The sequence below is a fragment of the Aquarana catesbeiana genome, linkage group LG06 (assembly GCF_042186555.1).
Source record: "Aquarana catesbeiana isolate 2022-GZ linkage group LG06, ASM4218655v1, whole genome shotgun sequence".
NCBI classification, from domain to species: domain Eukaryota; kingdom Metazoa; phylum Chordata; class Amphibia; order Anura; family Ranidae; genus Aquarana; species Aquarana catesbeiana.
Window position 1 is genome coordinate 413,073,375 of NC_133329.1, and position 19,163 is coordinate 413,092,537.

At 44.6% G+C, this 19,163-nt stretch overlaps 2 protein-coding genes across 3 annotated transcripts in view; both read left to right on the top strand.

Annotated features, from left to right (window-relative positions):
* The window catches only part of LOC141147296 (protein mono-ADP-ribosyltransferase PARP14-like), a 421,364-nt gene that overhangs the window by 275,188 nt on the left and 127,013 nt on the right, over positions 1 to 19,163 (top strand). The window lies entirely within an intron of this gene.
* Positions 1 to 19,163, top strand: part of LOC141147298 (protein mono-ADP-ribosyltransferase PARP14-like) — a 242,929-nt gene that overhangs the window by 96,858 nt on the left and 126,908 nt on the right. The window contains exon 14 of one of the 2 annotated variants that reach the window (XM_073634507.1): positions 91 to 227. The exons of the other annotated variant lie outside the window; for it this stretch is intronic. Coding sequence (XP_073490608.1) covers positions 91 to 227 — 137 coding nt within the window. The remainder of the gene's footprint in view (positions 1 to 90; positions 228 to 19,163) is intronic. 2 annotated transcript variants of the gene reach the window in all.

The following is a 19,163-nucleotide window of genomic DNA, read 5'->3' on the forward strand; positions in this document are numbered from 1 at the left end:
GAACACATCTCATATACTGTATATTTCAGATTTATAATTAGCTCTTTGATAGGATTTCTGCTTTATTCTCACTGACCATTTACATTGCAGAACAAAAGTCTTTGCCATCACACTGGATGGAGATGAAGAACAGTAGTATGGAAGTTGTACAGCTGGTGCCGAAATCTGAAGAGTACATTAAAGTCCAAACAGAGTTTGAAAAGTCGTGTCTGATGAAGATCATCAAGGTAATTCAATACACTCTGCAATTTGCATTCTTTCCTATCATCGCGTAAGCATTTATACACCCCCTCATCACCTGAGCATTCTTGCACCTCCTGGCATTCACCTGGGCATTTACATACATCCCCATCACCTGAGCTTTCCAACACACCTCCCCATCACCTAGACATTCTGTTATGGAAATGATTAAGAGCTCCAATCGAGCCCAAGGTTATCTGCTGCTGTCTCTAATTGGAAAGTGTGGCTATGCATGCATATAAAAGTAAACACTCTGAGACACACTCAGCACCGTTACTTTTTACACTTCTAATTTATTCAAGGCGGTGCTAATGTTTTATACACAAAAATACGTCATTGCTATGTTAGTCTAGGTAAATCTCATTGGTTAAGATAGAAAAAAAGATGGAGAATCTTCATAACGAGGTTTGGCTGTCCTTGGTTTTATCTACAGTTCCGCGTTCTTCTGATGTGTGGGATGTAGGGGGTACCCGCCATTTTGAGAAAAATATAGGAACAGAGCTAATCTGTATACTTATATAATGAGTAAGGAGAAAAATATGTATGCACATAAGAAAATAGACATTTTCAGATTATTATTATTATTATCTACATCACATTCCTTCACAGTCCCCCCTAAAATGGCTATTTTCTCTTTTCTGTCTCTAATACTAAAGGTCCCACTTTAGCCTGGCCCTTCTCCTCAGCAACTCTTTTAGGCTGTATATAGAATTGGGCAGCAACTGTTCACTATCCTCCTCAATACAGCTGGAGAGGTGCAGTCAGGCGCTATCTATCCCTAAAACCCTATAGGATTGTGAGATTATGGACAAGGAGTGACTGTAGAGGAGTGAAGGGTTTGTCATCTTCCATCATAAGGGGGTCCTCTTCTTCTTGGTGGAGAAATGTAGGTGTGCTATTGTCTACAGCCTTGCTCATTAACTTTTTACGAAAGGTAGAATACAGCATACAATCAGGGCTAAAAGAACCAGGATTATTAATACCCTTACCCGTATCTGGGCGAGCACCTTCTGCCACCCACTCATCCAGCTAAAGTATTGATCCCATGGGTCTGTGATACCTGAGTTCTTCTTCAACTCCAATGACAGATCTTCTAATTTCTTTATAGCTAGAGTAACCTTACCATTTGGGCCAGTATTATCAGGAATGTATGTACAACAGGTTCCCATTTTTTCCTATGATTTTACAAAACACCTCCTTTCCCAGCTAGCACCATGTTTAAGGCCATCAGGTCCTGGAATGTCATGTAGGAAGTGGGGGATAACCGGTCAGCAATTCCCTGGAGGGCATCTTTAGAGTAATTTACAAATCTCTGTTGGTTATATGTGTAGTGTCAGGTCACCTAGAGGCTGGGTGACAGATGCACACCGTTGGGATCAGGAGTGCACCGCAAGGTAGTTGACCATACGGCTGACTGCTGCGGATTGAACCCTGGGAGGTTCAGGAAGCAGGTCTACTGGATCACTGACACAGATCCCACTGGGAGCTAGAGCATAGATTCCCCAGGGTGCGGAGTCTAAGAGCCAGCAGGTGTTCACCAGAGCCTTTAATGGTAAGGATGGACTCCAGGTCGCGGCCCCCACGGTCTCACAGCTCACGGTAGACTACAGGAGAAGAGGAAGGAGGCAGCAGGCTGGAACTACAAGGAAAGTAAGGGACAAGCCAAAGGTCGGTAACAGGAATCAGATGTAGGAAACACAGCAAGTACACACAGAGGCTAACACACAATGGTTGATCAGCACTGCTGGCTTGCATTGCACAGGTTAATATAGGGTTCCCTGATAGGGCCTGGGGTGGGGCCATGCTTAGAGGAGAGGTTACAAAAGCAGTCAGGTGAGGGTCAGCTGGTCTCTAGAGATGAACACATGGAGACAGGTATGCTGATCGACAAACTCTATTGCATAACCATGACATGTAGTTAATCCAATCTACATTCTTGCTGACAGTTGTTATGGGGATCAAAGACTCAAAACCAGCTTTTACCTGATCCCTGGCTTTAAACTCATCAGGGACCCCCCTTGTAACCCTTATGACATCTATGTATACATGAGGGTCAAAGCTTCCAGAGAGAGCTGCTCGCTTCCTCCTCTGACTGTGTGCTGGGTCAGTGTATGTATCAGGAGTATCTTTGGTTAGGATATGGGGGGGGGCATAATGACCTTTACAAGGGCACATTCACTGGTCCAGATTCCCTCTAGATCAAACAGAAAAAGGATATGCAGCACCCGAAAACACGCTCTCCTGCAGTGATAAGCGTGCATTCAGGTGTTCTTCCTGGCCAACTTGACTGAGGTGGCTGTGGTCAGCAAAACTTGGAATGGACCATCATAGCTTGGCTCAAGTATCTCCAGACAGTAGTTGGTGTGTTCCTGTATCTAATTCAGGATCTGGAATGGAAGAAAACACCTGGACATGCATTCAGGTTAATTCTCGTGATAATGTGGTTACATAATTAGTCAACACATCAGACTGCAACTGTAATGTCGCGTACACACGGTCGGACTTTTCAGCTACAAAAGTCCAACGGACGCTGACGGACTAAAGCTGGCTGGAAATCCGATCGTGTGTGGGCTTCCCCGGACTTTCAACTGACTTTTTCAGCCTCAAATCCGACGGACTTTAGATTTGAAACATGCTTCAAATCTTTCCGACGGACTCGAGTCCGGTCGAAAAATCCGCTCGTCTGTATGCTAGTCCGACGGACAAAAACCCACGCTAGGGCAGCTATTGGCTACTGGCTATGAACTTCCTTATTTTAGTCCGGTGTACGTCATCACGTAAGAATTCGACGGACTTTTGTGTGATCGTGTGTAGGCAAGTCTGTTCCTTAGAAAGTCAGCCGCAAGTCCGTCGAAAGTCCGCCAAAAGTCCGTCGAAAGTCTGTCGGACAGGCTGTCGGACTTTTGTAGCTTAAAAGTCCGACCGTGTGTACGCCCCATTAATGTTGTGGAAAGTAACAACCAAGTCTGGGAGCTGAACCAAACAAAATTTCATAAGGTGATAGGGCATGCTTCCCCCGGGGGTGTGTCTGACACTGAACAGGGCAATGGGCTAACTGTCTGGCCAACTCATGTTAGTCTCTTGGGCCATCTTTATCATTATGTTTTTCTTTAGTGTCCCATTCATCCTTTCTACCTTCCCGCTACTTTGAGGGTGGTATGGGATGTGTAGTGCCAACTGAACCCCCAGTGCTGCCCAAATCTCTTTTGTAAGGGTTGCTGTTAAGGCTGGTTCCTGATCTCTCAATATCACCTCTGGGACCCCAAATCTACATACCATCTCACTCAGTAGTTTCTTAGCTGTGGTCCTGGCAGTCATGACCACTTCCACTAGGGCGTTTTCGAATCTGCCACTTCTTGGCACTTGAGAATGATCAATTTGCATCCTCTGGAATGGGGTATAGGGCTTTTGCCAGGTGATTCTTCTGTGTTTTTTCTGTGCATCCTGAGTTACATTTGGTGCAGATAATGCATTATCTGCAGAAGTTGTCGGTCAGTGGAGTAACTCTTGGTGCAACACTTGTTGATAAGAGAGTTCATAAAAGTCTTTGTCAAGTGGGCAGCTCCATGTGCCCATTGCACCACGGCTGGGTACATACTCCTGGGTAGACAAGGCTTCTTGTTGCACTCGAATAGTCCATTTCTGAGAGTTGCTCCTCTCCGTTTCCAGCTTTCCTTCTTATCCGGACTTGTTGTTTCCTGTAGTTCTTTTAGATAATCTCTGTCCACTGGGAAAGTCTGTAAGGTAAGCACGGGATGGTCTTCTTCTACCACCCTGCTGTCCACTTCCCGTCGACCACCAGCTGTCTGTTTGGCAGCTGAATTGGCTAGATGATTGCCTCGAGCTTCCTTTGAGTTCATTTTGTCGTGTGCTTTTACTCATAATAGTCACTTGGGTTGGGAGAAGCAAGGCATCAATTTTTCACAGGTGTTCCTGCAGCCGTCAGGAATCCTCTGTCCTAGATAACACCATTATCATGGGCAATGCTGAAAGCATATCTTGAGTCCATATGAATGTTGGCTCCTCCTTCTTTCCCCCCTCGAGAAGTGGAAGAAGGGTGGTGGGGTTCAGTGTTTGACAACTTAATAGAGTAATGCTGTCCAGTGGGAGGGAACACAGGAGTCTCAAGTGTCTGGTAGTGGACAAGTGTTTCGGCTGGATCTTGGTTGAATATGGCAACAAAGTCATGGGGAGCAAGCAGAACGAGGCAGTGTCCGAGGACCAAGTTCAAAGTTTTGTCAAGCAAGGTTTGTGTAGCAAAGCCAGCTCGCAGACACAATAGGCCTCCTCTTGCTACCGCATCCAGCCGACAGGAATAATATCCTATGGGGCGTAGGCTGATGCCGTGTGATTGGGTGAGTACACCTGAAGCATGTCCCAGACGTTCGGATACAAAGAGCTTGAGCGTTTTGTCGTAGTCTGGAAGCCCTAGCGCCCGAGATGGCACACTTGAGGGCCTCAAACTTAGATATTTCTTCAGGAGACATCTGGAAGGGTTTGATTGCAGAGCATCAGTAGGAAGGCTTCTGGAATCCATGCTCTGCATTAGGAAATTAGTCCAAGGAAGGCATGAAGGGATTTCTGGCCTTGTGGCAGTGGGATATCAGAGATTACTTGCACCCTGTCTTCAGTGGGGTGTCTTGACCCCTGGGACAAACAGTGTCCAAGGAAAATGACAGGTGATGAGCACCACTGCAATTTGAGCTTTGAGGCTCTGCACCCCTGGTTGGCAAGATAGCACAACAGGCTTTCTGAGGTGACTTCAACAGGGGGTAAGTCAGCTGCACAAAGGAGAAGGTCATCAACATGTTGGAAGAGAATCACTTCCGGGTGTTCCTCTTGTCATGTGTCAAGGATGATAGCCATAACTTTTGCAAACTGGCTTGGAAAGTTCTGTGCCCCTTGCGGCACAACTGTTTAGGTATGTTGCCGTTTCTTTCCGTGGATGAATGCAAAAAGGTACCATCAGGAGGGGTGTGGGTAGACACTGAAGAAAGCGTTTGTAAGGTCCACCTCTGTGAGGTACTTTGCAGTCAAAGGCATCCACCGCAGGTACCTGGTTCTCTTTTAGGGGTTCTCTTCTTGGGGTTATTGTGGTTTCCGGGGCAATGATGCGCCCTCTTTTAGCTTGACTGAAACTGGTGGCACCTTTAAGTGACCGTTGTCTTCCGGTCCTGTGGACCATAGGCACGCAGGGATTCTGTCAAGTACTTCCTGCAGTATTGAACTTGAAGTTTTTGCTTCATTAAGTGTCATCAGGAGAGGCAAAAAACACAAAGCAGATGAGTCTTCTAAACATAGGGGAGTATGTAACTTCATCCCCCCTTCAGGCGTGTCCTGATTGAGGCCTGTAGTCTGGACAACACATCAGCTCCTAGTAGATTCAAGAGACATGTAGAGGACACCACAAATCTGGCAAGCAAATCAGGAAATGTCCCCACTTGGAGTGGCTCAACAAATGGACTGGAGCGGGGCACCCCATCCACTCCCACGCAGGAAACGTGTGTGTCTCTTTTCATAGTGGGAGAAACTCAGATCATCAAAGGCCTGTACGAGTCTAGCATGATACTTCTTCAGACTCCCCTTGATCTTGGGTAATATCTTGGATTGTGGTGGTCTGATCCGTCAACTTCTCCTTTGCCCAGTCGTGGAGTTGTGCACAGAACTCCACGCCTGAGGTGTAGGAAGTGGCACTTGTCAGGCAGGCATCATTGAAGGCCGTCTGCATGACTAGCCAAAAGACATGTCCTGCTTTGATTAAATCAGTGGGTGGCCTTGCTGCCTGTTGTTGGGCTTCCCACTCAGACGCTTCTTCATCATTAACATATCCGGCCTGGGAATGTGATGCTTCCGTATTGGGGAAGACAGATGTGTGGTATGAACCATCCTGGTTTAAAACAGGGAGGGCTGGGTACAGGCTGTTTAAGCTTATTGGGTGTACCAAGATGGCCGCCGGCAGGAAGTGCCCTGGGCTGAGTAGAAAGTGAAGGCATGGGTGCACTAAGATGGCCGCCGGGCTGAGTTGTCACAGTGGGTTGTGCTTGGGTGGTGAGAAAGGAGTGGTTGTTAGACGGAGGGCAGTGCTGTCCCTCCCCTCCTTTTGTTTCAAGTTCCAACATAGCGTGGTAATTTCACATACTGTATCATCAACTCTGTGATACACATACATAATACAATCGCCATCTTTCTTAACTTCCTTTATCCAATTTTCTTTATCACACAGGATTTTTCTCCCTGTTTCTTTAGCAACATAACTTTCGCCACTTCTTTCAACTTTGTCAACTATTTCAACATCTTCTCTCCTCTTCACAATATCACATTCTTTTCTCTCTCTGTTTCTCGGCTAACGGCTTGAGAGGAGAATACGTACAACCAAGGGGTTAATATTCTTCTCAGTGCTCCTTATCAACAAATTCCTTGGGTGGGAGCACATAAGGCTGCGCTCCTAGCTGCTACTGTCTGCTATAACCCTGTAATGTACGGTTAATCTCAGAACAAGAACAAACACATCAGGGGTAATGGGGAGCTACGGCCCGCGACCCAACAGATCCCCCGGGCAGCCCCCCCTCCGACCTTAACCAGTCCTCACCCCAACCCCTCTTGTGTATAGCAAACAGTAAACCACAAATACACTCACGACAGGACATTACACCTGCCACTCTTCCAACTGCAAAATTTCAGCAGGCTAAGATAACCACAAGGGCAGACCACCCTGCAAAAATTAACCCGTTTATAGACGTCTGTTACACCTCTCCCTCCAGAGGCCGACAACTCATCTGGGGGTGAGACATCTGTAACACTTTCAGACTGCGGGGGGCTCCAGCAGCTGAGATATCCCTCAGAGGTTCGACAAACCTTGAGTAAACCGTCCTATAAACGTCTGCTACAAGGGAAAAAACCTCATCCCAGAGGCCGACAGCTCATCTGGAGATGAGATCACACATACACACATGTAGCACTTTTAGACTGCTAAGTTTCGTAGCCCAAAGAATGGCAGACAGTGAACAAAAAATACAGTCAGCAGAAACCCATTGGCAGGTTCGTTAAAACAACCTCAGGCGAGGAAATACCTGCCTCTAAGACAGTCTCAGCATACCGACAGAATCCAGCCGTCAACCGAAAGATAAGAAAGTCGTACAGTGGTAAGAATATAAATCAACTTACCGGTACTGTTAGGGCTGCGCAAACCCCCCTCTCATCTTTCAATTAACGCTTGAATCCTTATCGCGGTCTGACTTCAACTGTAGCCTGAGGTCCCGGGTTTCGGCACCAGCTGTTATGGAAATGATTAAGAGCTCCAATCGAGCCCAAGGTTATCTGCTGCTGTCTCTAATTGGAAAGTGTGGCTATGCATGCATATAAAAGTAAACACTCTGAGACACGCTCAGCTCCGTTACTTTTTACACTTCTAATTTATTCAAGGCGGTGCTAATGTTTTATACACAAATACGTCATTGTTATGTTAGTCTAATAGGTACATCTCATTGGTTAAGATAGAAAAGAAGATGGAGAATCTTCATAACGAGGTTTGGCTGTCCTTGGTTTTATCTTCAGTTCTGCGTTCTTCTGATGTGTGGGATGTAGGGGGTACCCGCCATTTTGAGAAAAATATAGGAACAGAGCAAATCTGTATACTTATATAATGAGTAAGGAGAAAAATATGTATGCACATAGGAAAATAGACATTTTCAGATTATTATTATTATTATCTACATCACATTCCTTCACAATTCTCACACACCTCCCCATCAGCTGAACACTCTCACACACATCTAGCATCACATAGACATTCTCACACAACCCGTGGCATCATCTTATTTATAACAGAGCGAATGTCATAGTTTCCAGACCCATGTCTTAGACATTCCCTGCTTGAAGAAGGTTAAATTTTATTTGATCAAGAATTTGTCCTACCAAGGACCCATCAGTGGGTTGCAAATGTGGATTTCAAATTTAAGACCCCAATCCCCTCCACCTTCTTCAGATTTGTCTCCAGCTCATACCAAAATTATATTAACACCTTTTTTTTTTTTTAAAAATGGGTCTTTATTTGATAATTAGTTTTGATAATTAGTTTTTTTTTTTAATTACCAGAATATACTGTATTTTTGTAGTAAGCAGAAAAAAAAATTGCCAAGCAGTACTTTATGTCTCAACGCTGTGCTACGTGCTCTCCATGTTCCAGTGTTGATTGATTGACACCCAGCGTTATTCAAGCTAGTTCCTGTGAGTTCAGGGCATTAAGGACATGTCCCTCAGGGGTGTGTCATGAAACCGCTAACAACTCATGGGAGAATGCCCTAGAGAGCCATCTCATTAAATAGCGCCATTCACTGTGGCATTCAGGACCCAAAAGTAGAGGACCTGTCATATGACTGGACTGAAGATCCAGATATAAAGGTTTGTATAAAGAAAATTTCTTTAAAACAATTACTTGAGCAAAGGGTTGGGCGTTAAAACTGGAATTGGCCAACTTTCTGCAAAGAATCAATTCACAAAGTAGTGAAAGGATAATCTTTTCTTCCAACCACAACTGGTGTTCATATGCCCTTTGTCCAGTCCTTGAGATACAAAATTCATATACTAAACCATTCAAATTTACTATATTTGCAGACAAGGCTTTTTTTCCACCAGGAGCACGGGGGAACGCAGTTTCCGGCACCTCCAGCACTGAATGTATTTTATAGCAAGGAGTGCTGGGGTGTGCTGGAGGGCAGGGACATAGATAAGGGGGGGGGGTTGCCCCCCCCCCCCCCCCCCAGAGCACCCTGGCAAAATGCACAGAGTCCCTGCTGTTTAGCCTCAGCATCAGTACAGTAGATTATGCCCTACCCCCTCAGTGTAATAAGGGGTCCCCCTGAAAAGCATGAAATTACTGCGAGGTCTCAGATGCCGGAAATTGACAGTGCATGGATGAGGGAACTCCTAGACTCCTCCTCGAGGTATCATATGACACAGCTGAAGGGAGACTGGGGATGCAGAAGTTTTCCTTCTTCTGTGCCATGCTGAATCTGAGGTCTGGTAAGTGGGGAAGCATTCATTTTCTGTTTTGGGAAGGAGGAAGTGAGAATTCCATCCTGGGGGAGTTTATTTTGGTGGAGGGTTAAGGAAAGGGGGGTGGGTTTGCTTGTGGAGAAGGGGGGAGTTTCTTGTAGAGAAGTTCACAGGGGGGTGGTTAATGGGAGGGATTTGCTTGGGGGAGGGAGTTTGATTGGATGAAGGGAGATTTTCTTCATAATTAGGAATCTTTGCTGGGGGAGAGGGTGCCGATTGTGGGAGATATTTTTGCTTGGGGGGTCGGTATAGAGACAGGGGGGTTTCATTTTTGGGGGGATATTTGAGAGAGGGAGATATTTTACAGTGGGAATCTTTGCTTGGGGAGAGAGGGTTCTTAGGAGGGAGAGGGGGATTTTTTTTCCTTTTTAAAAGAGATGTTTTTTCTTAAATTATACTTAAGTGTGAAAGGTATAACTGCGCTGACCCAATAAAAACAAAATAAAATAGCAAGCAGCTACACTAGAATGTGAATGGAATTCAAATAAGGTAATGTAAAAAAATGCAGCGCTAACAAAAGACACATATGTGTGAACTAACAAAGTTCAGTGATAAAAAGGTGTGATCCAGTTCATTGTGTATATAAAGAAAGTGATGAAGTCCAAACAGTAAGATGGATGGCAAATCCAATAAGACTGAGGAAGTCTTCTGACATACGATGATAACACTTGTAGTAAAGAAGGTGAAAATACTCTTACCGGAGCAGGTGGATTTCGAATGCCAATGACACCGAATCAAATAGGCTTAGGGAACCATATGGAAGGTTCTCCCGGATAGAAATAGAGGTCCAGGGTCTCCGAAGGTGACTCCTCTAGACTGGAACCACTGTAATGATGTCCTCTGAGTCGAGGAAAGCAGCATATCTGGTGGGAGCGTCCCGATTTCAGATAAGGTGGACGTATGTACCGTATAGTACATGGGTCAAACAGGCATGGTGAGGGATTAGCCGCAATGAAGTAATCTGTGGATGGAGCAGTGGATGGAAGGTAGACCCCAAGGGACAAGTGATCACGCTTCAAAAGGACGAACTCCAAAGTATGGTTTTGAGAGGACACATCCAGTCATTTATTTATTTATTTATTTTTCGAGGTTGCAAACCAGCCAGGAGCTGAAATGATTCAGTCACCCTTATCTGAAGGTTCCCACACCATTCAGATAAGGGTGACTGAATCATTTCAGCTCCTGGCTGGTTTGCAACCTCGAAAAATAATGCCGGTACTGTGTTTAGCAGCTTTTTGCGTTTGAACCGTCGGAAACTTTGGCGTCTGAACTCATTTTTTGCCTTCAAAGAGAAGCCTATAAACGCAACTGCCTAAAAACGACAGTAAACGAACCTGTGTACATGTACACATATGATAACATTGGATGAGTTCAGGGGCAGCTGAAAAAAAAAAGCAGCCAACTGCCTCCGAACGTCCGTTTACCAGCAGCAGTGTACATGAGGCCTAAGACTGAAAAAAAGCCAACCATATTGACCAGGTGCAAAGGGCACCATCCTGTGGTAGGCAGTGCACAATATTTTTTTTTTCATCTCTTAAAACATTTGATAAGATTTCTTAGGACACAGTTTTTTTAAGGTTTAAATAAATCACTGAATTTACTGCCTACCACAATATGTTGCCCCTTGCACCTGCTTAACTTTCAACGTAAGGTTAGCTAAAATTCAGTCTTGGGTCTCATTCATACATTCTACGTGACCTTGGTGCAGCAAGTATACTGCAAATACCTGCACCCGGGATCTCAGATATTCTAATATCTGCTCAGCCTGTACACCTGAGTGATGGGCTGAAGAGAGCCGAGGCTGTCTGCTGCTGTAATCATGTATCCACCTGTATCTACACATCCAGTGGTCACCTGCAGGTAGCAAAACATTTTTGCCCTTGGATAAAACCTCTCTGCATCCAGGGTCAGAAGTTTGTCCCTAACAGCAGGTAACCACTGTGACCCACAGTTTGTTAGTGTGTCGCTCAGGCTCAATCGATGTGATGAGTAATGTAGAGGATACCGCATGTGCTGCAGGAGTGCCGGCGAGGGATGGAGCTCATCCCAGCTCCTGTAGTCACTGAAGGGAAGAGAGAGAAAAAAAAATCTCTGGTGCCACACATCCACGGAGTCCTATGGTAATGTAGTAGTGATGGGAGAGACCTCAGCCCGGGTTCCTGCCAGGCCACACCCCAATGTGTTTTGCTTTGTCCCCCCGGAGCTTAAACATGGGGACCCCTGGATGTGCAGATACATGTTACCAGCAGTTGCTCTTTCAGCCCATCACTCAAAAATTGGAACATCTGGGATCCTGCTGTAGGTATTCATGGTATATTTGCCATTCCATGGTCACTTGCATTCTATTCAGTTGATTGCAGATAATTTTTGCTGCGCTGCGCTGCATTGCAAAGTCTCATGGCCCCACTCTGATGTCACATGTTTTTACCGTACCTCCCCCAACATTAAAGTGTAAATGATGCCTTTAAGTTTGAAAGACCAGAACACCCCCCCCCCCCCCCCAGGAAAAAACATTATCTACGGCCCTGCTGGAGGGTCTATTGATGCTGACTGCTGGGGGATCTATTGATCTACTATCTGGCATTCCTCATCTGTGACTCAAGTCCTGAAATACCTCTGGGTGTAGGAGCCATTCCTCTGACAGTTAAAGAAAACTGCCAAATGTCCATCCCTGTAATGTATAGGTGCACAGGCCTGGAACGTGTAATTCTGCTCAGGACAGAATTCTTTCTACCTCTCATGATTCAGCAAGTAATCTGGTTCCCCATGTTGGGTGAAGTATACCACTGCTGTGGCATTGCCCAACTGAATTCCGATCAAATGACCCTCCAGTCGGGGGTTCCAGTGCTGCAGAGAGAATCAGACTGCTTAAAGATAGTTGATCAGAAGGAGATTTTCTTCCAACATCCAAGTCCCCTGTACTAAAAGGGTCTCCATGGCTTCTCCCCAGCCTGACAGGCTGGCATTCATCATGAGGATCTGTGAAAAGATCAGAAGAAAAAACTTCCCCAACTCCAGAGCCAGGTTCCAGTTGAATCATTCTGTCCAGGGACTGCACTGGCTTGTTGAAAGATGACAGCACGGTAAGTTGTAGGGGTCTGGAGTGAAAATGGACAAAAAGGTAGTGCCACATAATAGGCTATCTTCAGCTCCAGAACTCTTATGCCAAAGGGAAGAGTTGGGTGAATCCTGGACTGAGGAGTCTGAGTCTGGGAGCAGAGCATGAGGAAGAACTACTCTGGCTTGAGCTGTGTCTAGGATTAGACCAACAGGAGGTTATCTTGATATCTCACAATGAGGATGACCTAGGAGTGCATCAAGGTGAGCACAGGAACCAGCACCTTGGTGAACGCTCAGAGAGTAAAAGGTGGGCTGAAAGTCAGTCAGTGGCCTAAAATGGAAGTGCTATGACCCACAGCAAAATGAAAGAACCGCTGATGTGCTGGAAAAAATGAGGACATGCAATTACACATCTCTGATGTCCACAGAGGCCAGAAAGTCTCCCCGATGTAGAATTACTTTTACAGACCTGGTGGATTCCATATGGAATTTCTGGGCCTGATTCAAGTCGTTTGGAACCTATAGATCCAAGACGGGGTGGATGCCCCTTTTGGTTTGGGAACTTGAAACAGACTGAAGCCTGAAGCAGAACATCTGGAGGCGTGCCAACGCAGGTACGGGGCAGTGACCCCTTGTTACCGGAGTGCCAAAAGGGCTTCGTGGAGATCTGCTAATTCTGTGTGGTGACACAGGCAGGTTAGAAGACATAAACCGATGAGGGGGCTGAGAACAGAATTCTAGCTTATAACCTCTGGAAACCACCTTCATTCTCTAAGAATCCAAGATGCTCGCTGTCCAAAAGGCCACAAAGTAAAGATAGGAGGGTAGAAGTGGCGCTGTTCTAGGGTGGAATGTCATACATCCCTAAAGTTACCCTACTGGGACCAAACGTGAAAAATATATAAATTGTAAACCCAATACATATATAACCTGTGTCCTAGTACAACAATCTAATATGCCACTATTCAAATGACCTCGAATAAAACCAAAACCAAAACAATAAGTGGTGCGATCCTAATATGCAAATAATCTAGGTTCTAATTCAACAGTCTGGTGTGACACTATAAAAAATAGTACCATGAAAATGTGAATGACAGTGCCTGTGTTTAACCTCCTAAGCCCCGGACCATTTGGCTGCCCAAAGACCAGAGCACCTTTTGCGATTCGCTTTAACTGACAATTGCGCGGTCGTGCAACGTGGTTCCCAAACAATACTGTCGTCCTTTTTTTTCCCCACAAATAGAGCTCTCTTTTGGTGGTATTTGATCACCGCAGCGTTTTTTTTTTTTTTCGCTATAAACAAAAAATAAATAGCGACAATTTTGAAAAAACGCAATATTTTTTACTTTTTGCTATAATAAATATCCCCAAAAAATATATAAAACATTTTTTTTCCTCAGTTTAGGCCGATACATATTCTACATATTTTTGGTAAAAAAAAAAAAATCACAATAAGCATTTTTATTGATTGGTTTGCTCAAAAGTTATAGCATCTACAAAATAGGGGATAGTTTTATGGCATTTTTATTAATATTTTTTTTTTTTTACTAGTAATGACGGCGATCAGCGATTTTTATCATGACTGCGACATTATGGTGGACAGATCGGACACTTTTGGTGCGATTTTGGGACTATTCACATTTATACAGCGATCAGTGCAATTAAAAATGCATTGATTACTGTGCAAATGTGACTGGCAGTGAAGGGGTTAACCACTAGGTGGCGCTGTAGGGATTAAGTGTGTCCTAGGGAGTGATTCTAACTGTGAGGAGGAGGGGCTGTGTGTGACACGACACTGATCACCGCTCCTGCTTGTGTCCTGTCACTAGGCAGAACTGGGAAATGCTTGTTTACATCAGCATTTCCCTGTTCTTCCTCTCCGTGAGACGATCGTGGGTATCCCCACGGACATCGAGTCCACGGGACCCACGATCACACTCATGGAGGTCGCGGCGGGCGGGCGCGTGCCCGCAAACAGCTTCTTAAAGGGCAACGTACAGGTACCTAAATCTGCCTGTATGTGCCCTTCTGCCGACATATATCGGCGTGAGCCAGTTGGCAAGCGGTTAAAACATTTGTGAAAGCATAAAACACTGATATCCTTCTTGTGATACCCTAGTACTGTGCTTCTCAGCAACATGTCAGCTTTGTGAAAACGGCCTGGGACTAGGAGCTAAAATGGGAAAGTTGAAGGAGACCCTTATGCCTTACACCGCAAACACAGCCACTTCTACCCTCCTGTCTTTACTTACCTTATATATTTCCGCTCAGGTGGATATATTGGTAGAGGCAGCAGTTCTCCCTCACCTTTCATTTCCACAAGCGCGGGACTCCAAAAATCTTTTACACAAAAGTCCACAAAGGTTAACCGACTACCCCAAATTTTGAAAAATGGGGCCACCTCTTCATGCTGAAGAAGATTTATCCGAGGGCTTGGGGGCTTAGAAGTCCAAGGTTTGCAGGTAAACTGAGTGTCAGGCTTAGGCCTAGTAACTTTTGGCCTCTAAACAGATGAACCTTCCCAGATTGAGCCCTGGTCATCTTCTGTTGGTGCAGATGTGTACAAAGACCAAATCTTCTTTTAAGCAGGCCTATGCTGCAAGCTAGGCCTGTTTGATTTTGATCTGGGGGCAGGGCATGGTTAGAGTAGCAGTGGGTGTGACCACCTGTGCTCTGGTTCCGAGGCGCCTCCCCTGCTTCCAGGGAGAATGTTCTGGAAGAGGGGCGGGGCCTAGAGCTGGAGTGGCAGGCAACTCATGTGAAGAGCCCTGACCAATCCCCAACTGAAATTGGCAGGGGGCAGGCCTCCCATATAAGCTCTATGACCCTTCCGTCCCGGGCAGCTGCAAAGAGAAGCTGTCAATCAAAGGGCATGCAAAGCAGGTGCTTTTTGCATGCCATGTTGCAGCCCAACACTTGAGCCACAGTCCTCTTCCTAAAAAATCTCTATGTCAAGTTCTAATTAAGGTACTCAGTTTAAATAAATATGTAAATAATATCAAATATTCAATAAGAAATTGTGCAGGAAGTCCATTATAGCAATCCCAATTAAAGTGCTCAGTGCCAATAAATGCAACATTTTTTTCTCTACTTTTTTTTTTTACACTGTCCCTTTAGGTTTTTTTATCACTTTGATGTAAACATCCCTTGTAATAGAAATAAGGAAGACAGGTCCTCTTTATGGAGAGATCTGGGGTTAAAAAGCAGGGATGAGCTCCGGCGTGTTCGCATGTTGCACGTGCCGAGCCAGCCAGGAACTCGGCACCGCACAGCGCTAATCACAAGCAGTGAGACATTTCCCGATGTGCGGCTGCAGAGATCGGAAAAATGTCTCACTGCCTGTGATTAGCGCAGTGCATTGCCGACTTCCTGGCGGGCTCGGCACGTGCAGCATGCGAACACGCCGGAGCGCATCCTTATCAAAAAGACCCCAATTCTCTTCTTTACCCTTAAAAGTAAAAGATTAAAAAAAACTTTTTTTTGATCTTTTGCTTTAAAAAAAAAAAAATTGTTTACTTCCACCCTGGAGCGGAAGAGAAGTCATGACATCGCTCTGGTCCTCCAAGGCAATAGACGTGATCAGAGACAATCTGGTCTTTGTTCACCTCCGTGGCCAGCCAGCCACACCGTCGGTAAGAACGGTAAGCCTGAGAAACACTGGCGAGCTTCTGAAAGCGTTTCAGCTGCTAATGAGCTCACAATGCTTTCATGTATACGCTTCATCCATAACCCCGATAAACCACTTGCAAACCGCAACGTATATACAGCAGGTAAAATGAGTATTGAACACTTTTTTTTTTTTAAAGGTTAACTTTTATTGTTTTTATAAACAAGTCAATATTGGTTACACAGACGTACACTCACATCAGGCATTTCTTTAGTCATATTACAATATGGTGAACAGGTATATAAGTTTACATTACACATCAGTATAAATCATCTTACATCATATTTTGTTGCAGTTAGGGGAGGTTGTACACAGTTACTACAGTATAGTATTCCTACACATCGCTTATAACTTGTCAGACAGGTGTTACAGTACTCTCCGAGTTTACCCATGAGTTCCACATTTTGAAGAATTTTTTGGGACATCCTCTAGCTTCAAATGTTAGCTTATACAGTGGTATGGCTTGATTGATGAGGGTGAGCCAGAACTTTATAGTCGGAGTGGAGTGGGATTTCCAGTGCATAGTTATTGTTTTTTTGGCGTAAAACAGCACAATCCTTAAAAAGGACTGTGTATTTTTGGATAAGCCCTCATCATCAATGTAGCCTAATAGACATCTAAGAGGATTACAAATATTTGGTATGTTAGCTACAGAGCTGATGAAGGCCGTAACTTCTGACCAGAACTGCCTTATCGGAGCAGACTCCCACATTAAATGGAAGAATGTACCCTCAGCTGCATCGCATCTTAAGCACAAAGGATCTGGCAATTTTTTTAATTTAAATAGCAATTTGGGTGTAAAGTACACCCTATACAGTAGCTTTGACTAGATCACCCTATCCCTAGAGGAGATGACCGAGGGGATCTGCAAGGGAAGAATCTCCCCCCATATCTCCTCCGTCAACTCAGGTATATCCGCACGCCATGTGAGTTCAACCTTCTCCAATCTGGTAGTTGTGGAGTGAAGCAGAGTTTTATAATAAGATGAAATTAATTTATCATGTGAGGGATCAGTCAGCAAGAGTTCAAGCCTGGAGGATTTCATCTCTATATTTCTTAGCCCAAATTGTGCAGCTGCCGTGTGTCTTATCTGCAAGTATTGGAAGTAGGCCGTCCTTGGGAGCCCAAAATCTCTCTGGAATTCTACAAAAGATCTAAATGTGTTACCCGTAAATAAGTGTGATATTGTTTTCACCCCTTTTTTGGACCAGTATCCTCCATCAGTTCTCTGATTAAATTCTGGTAGGGAGGGGTTTCCCCAGAGTGGGGCATTGGGAGAATAAACAGCTTGAGCACTGGTTGGGATTCGTTTGGAAATTTTAAAAATCTGCAAGGTCATAGATAAAATATTTACGCCCTCCCTCCCTCTAAGTGACATGCGATGTATTAAATTTTGGAGAGATTCGTATGAGGTGAGGATGGCCGCCTCAAGTGCAGTAGCTGCATAGTTGGCCTCCGGAAAGAACCACCAGTGAGCGTGCATCAATTGCGAGGCAATGTAGTACGTCTGAAGGCATGGCAGTGCCAGACCCCCTTCCAAAATGGGTAATTGTAAAGTATGTTTCGCAATCTTCACCACCCCTCCTTTCCATAGAAAGTTGATAATTATGGAATCTATTTCTTTAAATTTAGCTTTGGTGATATAAATTGGGGAATTACTCAGGACATAAAGGAATCTCGGGAGGTAGATCATTTTGAAAATATTGATTCTTCCTAATAGCGTGAGAGGAAGATTGTTCCATGTTTTCAGGGTGGATTTTAATCTAATGATAAGAGGGTCTAGGTTAATCTTAGTATATGAGGAAATAGGGTGTTCGATCAGAACCCCCAGGTATCGAAAGGTAGTTACTATTTGTAATGGACATGCCGGGGGTAATATTATTTGTGACTCCCGGTCAATCTGAAACAAAAGAGATTTATCCCAATTGACCTGGAATCCTGAAAAGTGACCGAAACGCTGGATAATCTCCAACAAGACTGGGAGAGACGACTGAGGGTCCTCGAGATATATCAACATATCATCTGCATATAAGGAGATTTTTTCTTCTAGACCCCCAGTCGTCAATCCCTTAATCTCCCTACTGGATCCCACCAACGCAGCCAAAGGTTCTATTGCCAGTGCAAATAGTAGTGGTGATAACGGGCATCCCTGCCTTGTTCCTCTCTTTATTTGGAACTCGTCTGATATAGACATATTGACCCTTAATCTAGCTATGGGTTTGGAATATAGGAGCTGTACCCATTTTATGAAAACATTGCCAAATCCAAATTTGGCCAGGACTTCAAACAGGTATGGCCATTCGACTGAGTCGAAGGCCTTGTGAGCGTCTAGCGACAAAACCTCTCGAGCGCCGGTTTTATCGTGTGGTGTCTGTAGGTTGGTATATAATCTTCGTAGGTTTATAGAGGTTGATCGTCCAGGCATAAATCCTGTTTGATCCGCCCCTATAATAGATGTGATTACTACGTTTAAACGCCTGGCAAGTACTTTAGCCAGAATTTTAACGTCCGAGTTGATAAGTGAAATTGGCCGGTATGATTCACATAAAAGGTGATCTTTATGGGGCTTGGGAATTAGAACTATCAATGCTTCTGACATGGATGGTGGTAACTGACCTGTTCTAAGGGCATAATTGTACATCCGCAATAGATGTGGGACTAAAAGATCCCGAAATTGCATATACCACTCGATAGGGAATCCATCGAAGCCCGGGGTCTTGTGTCTGGCAAAAGATTTTATTGCTTCCTCTATTTCTTCCATCGTTAACGGAGCGTCAAGCTCATCAGCCTGACTCCTCGTCAATTTCGGAAGTGAAACCTCTGATAAATAGTCATCTAATTCTACTATTGTATAATGAGAAAATATAAATAACACTGCGCTAACCCAATGTGAAAAGCAGCTACATAAAATATGACCAATATTGTAAACAGAAGTAAAAGTGAAATGCAGCGCTAAAAATGATAACCAATGGTAAAATGCACATCAGACATGGTGACCATTACCAATATATACATAGCTGAAACACATGAAGCATAATACCAAAAAATTGAATATTAGACGGGATATAGTAAAGTCCCAATGTATGGCTATGAATCTGATACAAGAGAGTCCCAAACATAGGCTAAATATGAATGTTGGACT